At 38.8% G+C, this 14,037-nt stretch overlaps 1 protein-coding gene across 1 annotated transcript in view; it reads left to right on the forward strand.

Moving 5' to 3' along the window:
• The window catches only part of LOC145998512 (uncharacterized), a 53,811-nt gene that overhangs the window by 8,435 nt on the left and 31,339 nt on the right, over positions 1–14,037 (forward strand). Inside the window, exon 2 of the mRNA XM_083134937.1 lies at positions 6,073–6,389. Coding sequence (XP_082991063.1) covers positions 6,141–6,389 — 249 coding nt within the window. The 5' untranslated portion in view covers positions 6,073–6,140. The remainder of the gene's footprint in view (positions 1–6,072; positions 6,390–14,037) is intronic.

The following is a 14,037-nucleotide window of genomic DNA, read 5'->3' on the forward strand; positions in this document are numbered from 1 at the left end:
TAAGTGCTGACGCACCCAAAAAATTGAAATTCAAATTCAACCATGTATGCAAGCCTCAACATTTTTCGTGTAGGTGCAATACCTAAAATGCAAAACAATAAATGTCGGATTAACTATTAAAGGAACGAATAACTATCATAAATATAACCGCACAATGTAATAGAATTAAACCTAGTTTGAGAACACTGCAGAGCAAAGTTGCCGTCAAAATTTGGGCAATCTTGCAGACTGGTAATATTTTTTCGACACGAAAAGACATGTCCAAAAATATATTACAGTGCCTTTACTTATTTCTAGCTGTGTAGTATGAGGCAAGAGAAACCAAAATTGTGAGGAAGTTCTTTATCAGCGTCTTCATTGAACTTGGTCTTCCCTGCAGCAAACCTAGCAATCACGTTATCAGCCCGTGAGAAACATTCGAACGAAGTAGAGCAGTGCGATAGAAGTTTCCTTACTTTTTACAAACTGTGGAAGTACTTGTGGCACCACATGTTGACCTTCATTGCCAACCACAACCTGTTTCGAATGCAGAGAAAAAGCCAGTCCGGTAGCCAGAACAGGAGGACACTTGTCAAACCAATGTTGTTTCGCGGTTTATCCAACCGAGATGGTTTGCAGTTATTGTATCTACATATTTCCTAAAATTCAAAGCATTTTTATCTTAATAGAAGAGGGTGAGAAATAAATACAACAGTAAGGCCATGCACAAGTATTTCTCGGCAAACTGTCCATGACTACTTTCATTAAATTTTCTCTTGCATCCTACATGCTTTTAATGAATGGATTTTTACGTATGCTTGTCAACAGCTTTTTAAGCTTCTTGTTTCAATTCTTGAAGCCGTCATTGCGGAAAACAAAGGCAATAAACATGATGATGAACAATTTGCTTGGTGATACTTATGTATCCCGCTCTTATTATACGATATGATCTAATAAGTTATTATAAGTAAAGAAGAATGGGATAGAATAAAACGCAACATGCGCACACGAAGTGATAAAATATACTTCCCTTCTTCAGAACATTTATAAGTACTATAATAATTCCTAGCTGCCATTTGGCATACTAGGCCTGTGATTAGCAATGTTCTCCCATTTCCTGATGTTACTCTAAACTGTATTCTGTCGATTTTTTATATACTGCCAATAATACGAGTAGAATACTTAATGAGATAACTATTAATATAAATGTCTTAAGTTGTAAAATTAACAAGAAATAATACAGATCTCTGCACACATGTTTCACAAGTCTCCTCCCAGACCCTCCATTCGCACAAGGAAGCTTAATTTCATATTACTGAGTTGTAGCTATTTTCTACATTGCTTCGACGTGTGCAGCAATTAAGAAGTTTTCTCAGGCGTATGCAATACAACATACACACATGCACACTTTAATGTTGGTGGGATGATGTATGGTACGGCCAGTATTATTTTCCGCGCTCCAATAGCATAGGAGCGCGGGCAGATTTCAAGAACATGCTCGTCTGATTGACTGTTCCGATCACCTGCGGTGACGCGTAAGGAAGGTAACTCCTCATGTGACCAATCACGTCGCCTGCTTGCCGCAGTGACAACAGCCTAGGTGAAAGGGCAAGGTTCACGCCCACACGACAACGGCTCTGTTTTTTTTAGGTATTGCATCATCAAAAAGCATGCTGAGGGAACTATGTAGTGTTTTACGGAAGGAAACTCTCATGGCAGGATTTTGAGAGCAATAAGCTCTCTTGAACGGCAGTACAGTCAGTGCGCAACTACAGGGGGGGGGGGGCAAACATTGACGGCCAAGTGTACCTGCAGGGGTCAATTACCACCCACAACTTCAAATTTAATACTTTTCGTAAAATTTTCTTGCTCGCTTCGCCTGCTTTTCTTAGTCTTATCAAGTTCAGAACCGTGGCTAGGGGGCGCCGAACGAAAATAAGTTGTAAAATTGATTGATTGATTTGGTGTTTTAACTCCACTTTACGCACAGAAAGGCTAATCGGGACTGGACCTACAGTTTAAAGTGGGATCCGAACCACTGTTCCTCCACCGCGCGCCTCTTCAGTACCGTAATTTCATAACCGCACTTCGTATTTTATGGTAGTATCAAGTATCGGGATACTTCAACAGCTATAAGAGCACCCAAAGCGAAAAAGGAGTTAAAGTGAGGGAGATAGTGGATGCCTCATTGCTTTCACATATATTGCTTATCAGAAAAGCGGGTGTCAGAATCATGCTGGTATCAACACAGGTGACTTACAATATTTCCCATGTAAACACAGGTGCCATTGACATAGTGAGGGTGATAAGCGATAAGTTTCTCTATCTTTGTTTTCTTTGTATGTGTGTGTTTTCCAAGGATCACACCGTTACAAATTAGTTGCCGTTCCGGCTTGCCAAAATTTTCGATTAGATAACGACATCATTTATTTAGAAATTTTATAGAAAGGGGAAGATTACATGAATTTTAATGGTGGAAGTTATCTTTAATTATTTAGAGCAGTGAAAATAAGTCATTATTCCAAATAGCTGCACTTTCAATAACAAGTGACATTAAAGCATTGTTTTTCAATCAAAGATTCAAATATTGTGTAGAAATATATTAAAATCCCTCCCAGTGTCACACTAAAACTAAACTCCATGACGCAACAACCATCTAAGAGCCTGTCCATTGGGTAACGCGTGGTCAGCGCCACTGTTTTCGAGACAGGAGTCAGTTAATTCTTTTCACGTAGCTCCCCAATTGTCCTCACGACGCTGGATTATTCTTATTTTAAGAAGGGAAATTCAAAACAGTTTCTGTTAGAAGATAAGATGATTATATTTTTTTGTTACTCTTTTATATCTCTCCACAGTCCTATTCCAAGTGTTTGCAATATTAATTTCGTGTAAGGGGGAATCGAATTGGGTCCTGCCTGTCAGGGATTCGGGGCCGTTGTAATCAAAATCGATTTTCTCTGACCACAGTTTGCAACATTATACCCGATTTCCCACAGAAGGTTGGCAAACTAATTTATGTCAGTCTTAGTCTTGACGTTTCCGTGGCAACCACGTCATGTAAAGTATCTTCTCCACCCAGCGTCATCCAGGAAAGGGTTGCCTAGCGACAAAGAGGCCCAATGAACAGGAAGGAGCGGCATATGAAAACCTGAGACGGGAAGTGTGGGTTTCAAGAAGACGTAAGGTGACTGATTGGTAATGGCTCCTGTTATCGACACGCCTTCTTTTTGAACTAAGGTTTTTCCTTCAGAGAATTGGATATTCTCCCTAACTCTATGAAACAAGATAGTCTGTTGAAAACGGGCTTTCTCTTTTTTGTCGTTAATGTGCAAGAAGGGGGGACCAGTCATTCACAAGAGTAACCAGGAAGTAATGATTTGTAAATTAACGTTTATATATTTATAACTTCACATACATAAAAATACTACTTAGGTACTTACATGTTTTATTTTAGATAGTTTAAACACCTACTTGAATATTATTGCGAGTAGTAATCAATGGTGTACATTAAATAAACTACGTCGTGGAATTATTTTGTTTTGGCCTTCATTTTAAATCAATTTTCCTTTCTTTAGGTACCTCATTAAAGTACATATGATAAAAACAGTAACTGTAAAGTAAATTATAATTTCATTACAAGTCACTGCGAATAAGTTTAATTGAGTTGCCCATCGCAAGGTACTGCATTGCAGTTAGTTGAAACTTCCAAACAACAGTAGCGAGCTAGTTCTAATGACTTTTTTGTTGTGCCCCAACATGAGGAAGGCTTTTGCTGTAACGGTGCTGTCACCGTCTGTCGAGTTTCCTACGTAACTTCCGGTTAGCTGCATCTTTCTTCCACTTCCGCGACCATCTATGCACCGCTTCCTCCAGACACGAACGAGGAAGCCTCGTATCCATCTGGCCAGCTGAGCCTTCAGGGGTGATGGCTGAGCAAGCTGGGCTAAGAGACAAAGTGCGTTACGCTCAGCGGCCTGCGTCTATTCTTGAGCCTGTGTAGAAAGGGAAGGAAGTCGCACGTTGCATATACCCTCTCATGTAGAGTCCCGTAATAGAAATTATTGTGCCTCGGAAATGCAAGAGTTAAACGGGTTGTCGAGCTTACAGGATAGGATAATTTCAAGTCTGCAACACTTGAGTAGCAAGAGTAGCAATATTGATATAAATTTGACCGGTTGATAATTATTAATTGATTGATTGATTTAGTTTATTTTACTTCGCGTTTTGTGCCTCTTGGCTAATTTGCGAAGATTGGGATGAGTGATGAAATTGATGAATGGACATTCACAAACAACCAAGCCCGACCGGGATTCGAACCCGGGACCCTTGGCGTCGCAGCGCGATGTGCTAACCACTCGGCCACAGGGTCGGGCTGATAATTATTAAGTCGAACATATTACGGGTAGGAGAAACGACAGAGCGCCCCATGGTTTGCTTCCAAATACATTATGGGGATGGGGTCCTTACCTAGCTCCCACCTCCCGAAAGATTAACAAAGTTTGAAATTAAATATGAAAATATTTGTTGCTCTTGTAAATATAATACGAAGTTGATTTATTTCCGCAGAACCTACACAGAGACAAGAATTATATTGTAATTATACAGCTTTGCGTTAAAAGTCCGTGAAAATTTATGTTCCACTACTAATAATACATCAGGACTTAACATCCTTTTTGTTATTCAATAAATAATCCCACAACACTAATATTTTTCGTAGTACAGCTGTTTTTATACAAATGTTAGTGAACCTTATTATACATAAGCCAGATAATAAATACATGCTTCTTTTTTTATCTGTTCATGCAATAATAATAATTATTAATTTCCTATTTTATTATTAAATTTTAATATTATTAACCTATTGGTTATAACAATTATTGTTCTTATTATTATATGTGAGACCTGGAGAGATTTGGTTTACGGTGGAAATCTGCAAAATCTGTAATACACGCTCCAAGGCTAGTATCGCAATTATTCATCATATCCTCTACATTCAAGATGAACATTGTACGGTTAGTGTGTGTCGTGCGATTGTTTAAGTGTAGATTTCCATTCTAAACAAAAAATCTCTCTCCATTGGCCTCCTACATTGGGTGATGATTGGAGTGTGTATTTTTTACATTAAACTGTTCATTGGCTACTGATTGCTTGAGCTTGTTTTTCAATCCTCATGATCATTTTTCATAATTGCGCAGGTTTTAGATAACGTGAGAGCTTCAGTCTTTACCGGACAGATTAGGAGGCATAGTTAATAATACAGGCATCTGTGTCTTCACTGACCTGAAGATCATTGGAAATCTGTAAAAACCAGGGATGAACTTTAAAAAGCCAGGAGATTTTGAAAATATATTAAAAAATCAATCATGTCCTTGCTAAAATTTGGGAATGAAAATAACTTTTACCTCACTCACTTCCACTATCACGCGTTCATTTGTCGAGTCCTCTCGAGTCTCTGCTTGTCGTTCGCTAGCTCCAGAGTTTCCCGGGACAGAGTGTAGTTTATTTGTCCATTTATTTTGAACTGTAAACTCAGACGGTTGGCCGACGCCAGGGCAGTTGTTTTCGAATTTGCCTCTCCTGTCCTGTCGTAAAACCGCTATGATATTCCATAATCTGAAACATTACATATGCTTAGAATTCATTCTAGAGAATCTTCGTGTGGTTTGTTTTCGCTGTTGTCTAGATATTTTAGTAGACTTATATTTTAATTGAGAATATCTAGGCAACAGCCAAAGCAAACTCAGTGCGGTGCCCAAGGGAGGATTGGTGGTGGTCATGCCCCCACTCCTTTGGCCCAAAAGACTTCGATAGCAGGAAAACATGGCAGAATGAGGGCTGACTACTATAAAAAAGCACACACCGACCCCCTTTCGAAAATCCAGGACACGCCACTGAGCAAACCATACAAGATTCACGTGAATGTTCAAGAAGGAACAAATGCATTTCCCCCCGCCCCCAGATTTTGGAGTATCATAGCGGATTTACGAAAGGAGAGGAATATTAGAAAACAGCTGCCCTGGCATCTAATAGCATCACATAATACTCTCTATAAATTGCCTGTAATGTATATATATCGCATTCACTTCGTTGCAGGAATCCGCCCACGGTTTGGAGTTGATGGACGTTAGCGCACAAGAGGCCTTCCTCAGCTGAGAGACGCGATGTCCCTCCGCTTCCATGACCTGCAAACTCGGACCGCCCAGGACAGGCAGTCTCAGCGCCCCTACCGCTACGGCCTGATTCTGCTGTGCGTCGGGGCGCTCTTCAACTGGCTCGGCCTGGCCCAGTCCTACGTGGAGCCTATTCGCTACATAGGCGTCGGATGCATCATCGCGGGGGCTCTGCTCATATGCGCCGCCATGTGTCGCTGGCTGGGACGCCCGAGGGAAGACGATCCAGAGAATCAGCAGGTGAGTGTGATTCCTAATATTATGGGAGGTAACGACGTGCCCATGTGCTTCTCCACGTGGATTCCCCCATGGGGAACTCCCTGTCATATTCCAGGCAAATAATCAACCAATTTTATATTTTGGGAAAGCTTCTGACCAGTGGCGGATGCAGAAGTTACAGTGGGGTACTTCACCTTACCGAGAATCAATTTTAACCTACACTTGCACTGTTTTACGTAAATTATATCCAGTAGTATAAAAAGAAACTAAGCTGACTTCCATACTCCAGAGATTAGCGTATTGTTTTTGCAAAAAGGGGTCCGGAGTAGTAAATGGTTATTATCGATGTCGTTATCATAATTCCTCAGATAGCCACGGTAAACTGAACGATCAGATATGAGGAGTAAAGTGAATAAACAAAGAAAAAAAACAACAAACTATTCTTTCAATGGATCTCTGGTTCAATCCTCTTTTAGGCACGTTGCACCGGCGTTCGGATCCAATTTTGAACTGTAGGTCCAGTTCGGATTAGTCTATTATGAGTATAAACTATAAAGTGAACTTTAAAAAAAATATTCTCCAGCTTCTTGTACTTAGTGTTAAAAAAAAGGAGTGCATTTGAGTATTCAAAAATATTAAGCATAATAGTAATATATCCAAAAACCTGGCAGTTGGGAGGGGCTAAGGCTCTCGCCCCTATCGCCCTCCCCGTAGATCCGCGCTTGCGTTTGACGAACTAGCACGTAAAAGCAGCCATCCTGGCAGTGTTGCCACATGGCAATCTAAGGGAACAATTTCCATTTCCAAGGGACAAAATTTCCCTTTTCGCCAAATTTTCCCCTTCGTCTAAAGAAATCATATAATAATATAATCTATAATAATTAGTAGTCGTAATAATAATAGTTGTATTTTCTTTCACCGAGTTTTGCATATATGAATCATAAACTTATCGCTACCGGACCAGATGTCCCAGTTTTGAACCCTGACAAGGCATTGAATGTAAGGGTAAGCTTTCTTACCTTAAGCATAAGCGAACTGGGAAATCACCATGAACACTTGGTCTCCTGCTGTCCCCATCTAATACAGAGTCAACCTTTAAGCCAACGTTATACTCGGATAAGTTACCCGGGACTTGACCTACAGTTTAAAGTGTGATCCGAACTACGTCTTTTATTGGAACTCGACAGCGTTACCACCACGTGTTGAAAGTTAGAGTTTAGATTTTTCTTTTAAGCTCAGAAATCACTAACAGAGGAAAAACACACTTACCATTTTGCACTCAAAATTCACTTTAAAATAGAATCCAGCCGAGATCAATTTATTTTTCGTATCTGAACTTAACAGATTTTGATGTAGTTTTCCCCAAATGAGATCAATGAATAACTTAGAGCAAAAGCATTCAACAAAGTGACATTTGAAGCTTTGAATATCAATGTAGTGTCAGTGTTTTACCAGACTATTATAGTGAAAAGGTTTTAAGTGTTTGCATGAAACATGGGCACGAATCCATAAAAATGATACCCCTTCACCTATTACCTTCGTAACATCCTTGTTATAACTAGGGGACGGATTTATATGCACTAAAAAAGGCCAAAATATGCACTAAAAATTTTCAAAACAACCTATTTTTAGGTTCTGTACACCTTACATGCAAAGTAAATGTATCCGTAACTCACTGAACGCAATTATAGAGTTGAAAGTGTGACACATTGTGCTAATTAGGATCACCCAAAAATACTAATTTACAAATGTTTTAATCTCATGTAACAAAATGATTATATTACACGCATTTCTTTGTCTGGAGGCTCGCTCTAAAAACGGCAATATTGCAATTATAATAATATACGTATCTTGTTGGAAACACTATGCTTCTTTCGTTCCATTAATCAATATCTCATTCTTTTACAGTAACATTTCAGTTCACTATGTTATTTATCGTTGTTTTCATGAAGACTGCATTAGATATATCAATAAGTACACAAATTCCACTGACGCTATCTCAGTTTCTAGAGGACTGCTATCTTTCTCCTTCAAATTACTTGAATAGTAAAATTACCACTTCAAATCACTACTACTTTCGTGACGAAAAGCACCCAAAAATCATGTTTAATCCTCACCAGTATGTTGTTTCAATATTTAGCTGCAATTCATCGACAGACATAATAGCAAAAAGTTATTGTATTTTTATGTCTACTTTAAGGAAAAAATACGCTCATAGCAGTGGCGTATACTGGCTTAAAAACCTGGGCTATCGCACCATATTATAGTGTTCGAATGGACAAAAATTTGCTGGTGGGAGTGTTTTTGTATTTTTTAACTCATTTGGGGTGCCAGGTTGAAGTGATGTGACTCTGTGATTAAAAATATATATATACCTCATAAATAAAACATGGCAATGTACACTGTCAGTAAGGAAAGGATTTCAATAATTTTATTCTTATTTGCATAAATAGGAGGCCCATATTGTGAAATATTATCCAGACCTATATACGAGAATAAATATAAAATTTCAACCTACCTATTTTCACGATTTTAAGTTCGAGTACTCCTTGTTGGCGCAGTGGTAACGTCATTGCCTTGAAACTAGGGGGTTCCGGTTTCGATACATGGTGGTTTAGATACCACTTTAACTGTAGGTCCGATCCTCATTAGCTTATCTGTTCATAAAGTGGACATACAAAAAAAAATCCATAACGATTTGGAGCTTATCGTCATTCGTAAGCCGAATAGACAGCTTGTTAATTATGTCACTCATTTCAGTTCACTACACAACACAGCTCATATCATTCACAAAAATACAATCCACTCGACGCGATCTAGACTAGAACCAGTCCTTGTCATTTCGGTAATTTTTAGATGTACTACTAAACCATTCCCAGTCAGACAACAATTTTCTACTTCCCCTCTGTATCTCTAGTTGTTTGAAGGTCAACGACCTCTTTTTCAACTTCTCTGCAAGCGTTCAATGATGTTCTTGTCCCTGCCATATGCCACACTTTCCCCTTGCCTGCGATAATTTGGCTTCAAAATTCCCCGTTCCTGGGAAAATTACATACTGGGAAAAATTGGTTTGCAACATTGATCGGGTGATTTTTGTGGTAGCTCTGTCACATTTGCCCGTCACCCCCGTGGAGTTGCCCGCCGGCGCTGGGCCAGCCGCCTCGCGAATTCAAAGAAAGCGGGTAATGTTTCCAACTCCTAAGAAATCAGGTTCATCATCTTATTGAAATGAACAATTTTATGCACGTTTTCTGATAGATATTTTTTTTTGTATTTTGGTCACGGAGTCTGGGCTTCGCAGATAGCCCCGAATATACGCCTGTGTTGGAGCAGTATGCTGTTACATCTTCTCTCCTTCGGCATTTATTGTCACTTCTGCAGCAGCACACACACACACACACACACACTCTCGCAGATTTATCAAGATGTCACATTAACAGATAATCCTCAAATAAGGCGACCCCAGTGTTGTTGCTGGAATTTGGAAATGTGACACACATCTCTGAAAGATCGTTCGTTGGTTGATGAAAGGGTGGGTTTTCTCTACCTTCGCAACCAGACCACCTGCGCCGCTATGAGATGAGTTTTGAAATATCCTTGACTCAACTAGTGTCCAAGACGAGACGAACTAGGCTATTTACAAGCCCGTCCGCAGGAATTTTTTTTGAGGGAGTGGCCTGGTATGTATTTCAAAATATACGTATTTAGGTCCGAACAAAGTGTATCAGAAATAATAATAGTATGATAATAATAGGCCTATATGTTTAAATTAATGTGTTAATATAATTATATAACTTAATGGTGTATTCATAATGCTTAAATTAAGTAATACTGTATTGTTCTTATTTCATGAATAGGTAAAAAGAAGGTATAAAGAAAATATATATAGCAGTGCGTATTCATTATCTAGCTTACGTGTAGTTAAGACTGCCAAAATAAAAATTGTGGAACAAAGAGAAGATTCGAAATCCTGTGAGGTTGATTGAATTAGAATATTTTATGTCACTTCTCTGCCAAGTCTAATCGAAACGTTGAGAATGAGTGACGACGTGATGAAATTGATATAATATTAATAATTGCTAATAAGTATAATTTAATTTACACAGAGAACATGTGTAAATGTGAGTTAACCAAAAAACAAGACATTTTAGCAGGACGGCTGCTTCGAAGAAAGTCGGGACAGGAATTAAAATGAATGGACTGTCCGAACTAAATCGGGAATCTGGTACCCTTGCATCAATGGTTATAAAACTAAAACTACTCAGTGTTGAGGGCTGAAGAATTCTAGAGCCTGCCTACAAACCCATTCATTTATGCAATGACAAAATCGACATTTTTACAAATTTGAAAAATCGTTGATGTTATTTTCGTAGCTTTTTACAGGTTCACATTTAAATATTTCATAGGTCGAGGGGGGGGGGGAACGTGGCCCCTCCCCTGGGCACGGGCCTGGCTATTTATTAATGCTGACACAATGAACGGGAAAAATGAAGCAGACAAACTTGAAACTAACAATTACGTGAAAATTGCTCTCAAATTCCCAATATATGCAAATTATATGCACGTTTAGTTAAATATGCACTAACGACCCAAATATTCATTTATATGCACTATAAAACTTTACCCAAGTAATCCACATCAAGTGAGATGGATAAATCCGTTGAGAGCATATGAATTTTCCTTAAGGGGGAAAAAAAAAAACATGTACAGTACATATGCAAAAATCCACACCTCTTGCCTCCAGGTGGCTATTTTAAGAGTAGTCTAGCGAGACAGCTGAAAAATATTACTCAGCAATATTCGAGAGGGAAAGAACTGCCAGCAACCTTAGAAAACCTTGGCACCTTTCGCACTAGAAATCGCGCCATTATTCAACCTTGATATCTCATGCCAGAAAGAAAAATGTTCTGAAGAAAAATAAGCTCCATGTGCAGGCGGCTGCATAGAGGTTCTTGACCTTGTTGAATCCGTTACTGAAGTAATTTCTCAAATTGCAATGGGTCTCTCGCTTCAGAAGGTCTTGGGAGCGATGAGAGACAGAGCGGTAGATTCAAAGTCAAAAGTATGCCATGGGGATTAATCTGGATCGTACACCGTTAGGGAACCTTGCTTCTTTCTCATCGCTTGAAATATGGTGCGAGTCTATATCATCCTGCATGAGGCTGCAATAATGTAGCTCGACCTTGCGTGGGAGTAGGGACAATAAGAGTCATTTTTCGATGTTTCATTCAATGTTTCCCAAGGAGACCTCGTTGCGTTGTCTAGTCAAAGCCCGGAAGGATAGAATGCAGATGGTAATGGTAACTGAGACACTATTTATATCATTCAGATTTTTTTTATATATAGCGGTGGGAATCTGTTGAATAAACTAAAACTCTGAATAAGCACTTTTTATTACAAGAAACAGATAATCACAAATTCATCTCAAGAATCTCGGTACCCTGTTCTACAATTTCTCTGTGAACTACACGAATATTTATTCTTTAAGAACTTCAACGTTTCAGCAAATAATTCCAAAGAATTCGACAATATATATATATTTTTAAATTTATTTATAAACATTATCATTATTTCAGTCGTTCCTAGGCGGTGTACCGTGTTTTAATGCATATATTGTGTTGTAATCCTTTTGTACTATTTTTGTTATCTTTGAATTTTAAATTTGTAATATGATTTTTCTGTTCGAACTGCTGTATCAAGACTCTTTGTTCTTTCGCTATACTTCAGCAGGATAAAAATGAAAGTCTCGTTCGTCCGAGACGGCCTTTCAAAATTCGTGACCAGCATGAGCCACATACTTCGAGACGGGAAACGAAACTTCCTATGCAAAATCGAGACGATTGGATTTATTTTTTGTTATTTATCGTCGCTTTTCTGTCACTTTTGGCTAATTGCGAGGATAAGTAATAAGATGAAATTGATGAAGGGATTCTAATGCGTAAATCCTGGCGTTATAGCGCGCTGTGCTAACCACACCGCCATGGAGGTCTGCCAAAATTGATACGACACTCGGGTCTCGTTCTAGACCTTGGCAAACGAAAAGTTCTAAACCAAAATTACTGTACTATATCACTTAATCAGACAAACCATATCTATACCTGATTATTTACAACTGCCACATTTTGCTTATTGTAGTTGCAAAGTTAATGCAAAATTAATGGCAATTGTGAATCTGTGCACTGTGATACATGAATATAAAATTGTTTTTCGAGGGTATGTAGTGTCAAAAAAGAGTACGCTGCAAAATATGTGCTATGATAGATACTCTGTATTTCTCGACTTCAGATCCTCTTATAACCCCACAACAGAATAATGCATCGAAAAATCATCAAAAATGTTTGTGCTTTGGTGGGTACTCAATTCCTACAACGACAATGTCGTTTTGAGAAGTGGAACCGAGGGTAATGGTAGGAAAATGGTACTGGAGAAAAAATTTCAACGAAGGAAAGTAGATTATATTAGTTTCTCCACTTTAAACGATGCTGTTGATAACAGTCTTGCAGAAATTAACTCCAAACTTGCTAATAAGGTTTTGGGAGGATATTGAATACAAGCTTGATAAATGTATATAATTTTGTAGCTTTTATGTGATTTTTTGTAGCTTTGTAATTTTGCTAGAACATAAACTTTAATTTTCCTTTAGGTCAATAAAAATCATGTTTACTCGCGACCTAGCCAACGAAGGTCCCAGGTTAAGAGTTGTACAAAAGTTTCATATACTCGTTGGGGACGTCTTGGTCCCATTTTCAACTTGGTTCCAAAATTTTCTGCCGGCCTCCGTGGCTTAGTAGTTAGCACAGTACGTTACGACGCCAGTGGTCCCGGCTTCGAAGGCCTGGGCATGGATGTTCTTTGTGAGTGTCCTTCATCAATTTCATCATATCATCACTCATCCTCGACTTCGTGATTAGCCAAAAGTGGTAGAAAGTAAAATGAACTAAATTAATTATTAATCTCAGATTTTCGTTCCTATTCAATATCTAAACTGATATTCCATATCGCGGTTATTCCACTAGCCCTCTCACCCCACCCTCTCTACGAATAATGAAGTGAAGCACCACATATGTTCTATATCTACCTCACGATAAGAAACCGACGCCTTCCACTGGCTGCTGCTCTTTGGAGTGTGAAGAGGTGTGGAAATTTCCCCTCACATATACATTTTCTACATTAATTGAGCAATAAAAGAACGCCAAGGTCGCGTGAAAAAGAGACTGCGAATTCTTTATAGGGTGAAGAGAAATTCGGTTAAAAAACTCGAAATCCCAAAGCACCTTTCGTTCTCCGGCGTTAGATCCATCTCCCAAGACCATTAATATATTAATGCATTAAGAAAAAAGGAAGGAAAATTTTACCAGATATTCTTCTGTGTGTTGAGGAAGGGGAAAGTAACCTACATTTGTTTTTTTCTTCATCCAAGGTTCCTTATTTTCTCACACTTCCCATATTATGTTTGTCTTCAACTGCCACATAGGAATGGTACCGAGAATGGCAAATACCCTTCTCGTTCTCGTATCGGCTTAGAATAGCACAGCGCGCTACGAAGTCAGGGATCCCGGGTTCGAATCCTGGCATGGGTGTTTTTTGTGTGTCCCTTCATCAATTTTAGGATATCATCACTTAACCTCATCTTTGCGATTAGCGAGAAGTGGCAGAAATGTGAAGTTAA

This window comes from Lepisma saccharinum, chromosome 14 (assembly GCF_977018435.1).
Source record: "Lepisma saccharinum chromosome 14, izLepSacc3.1, whole genome shotgun sequence".
NCBI lineage: Eukaryota > Metazoa > Arthropoda > Insecta > Zygentoma > Lepismatidae > Lepisma > Lepisma saccharinum.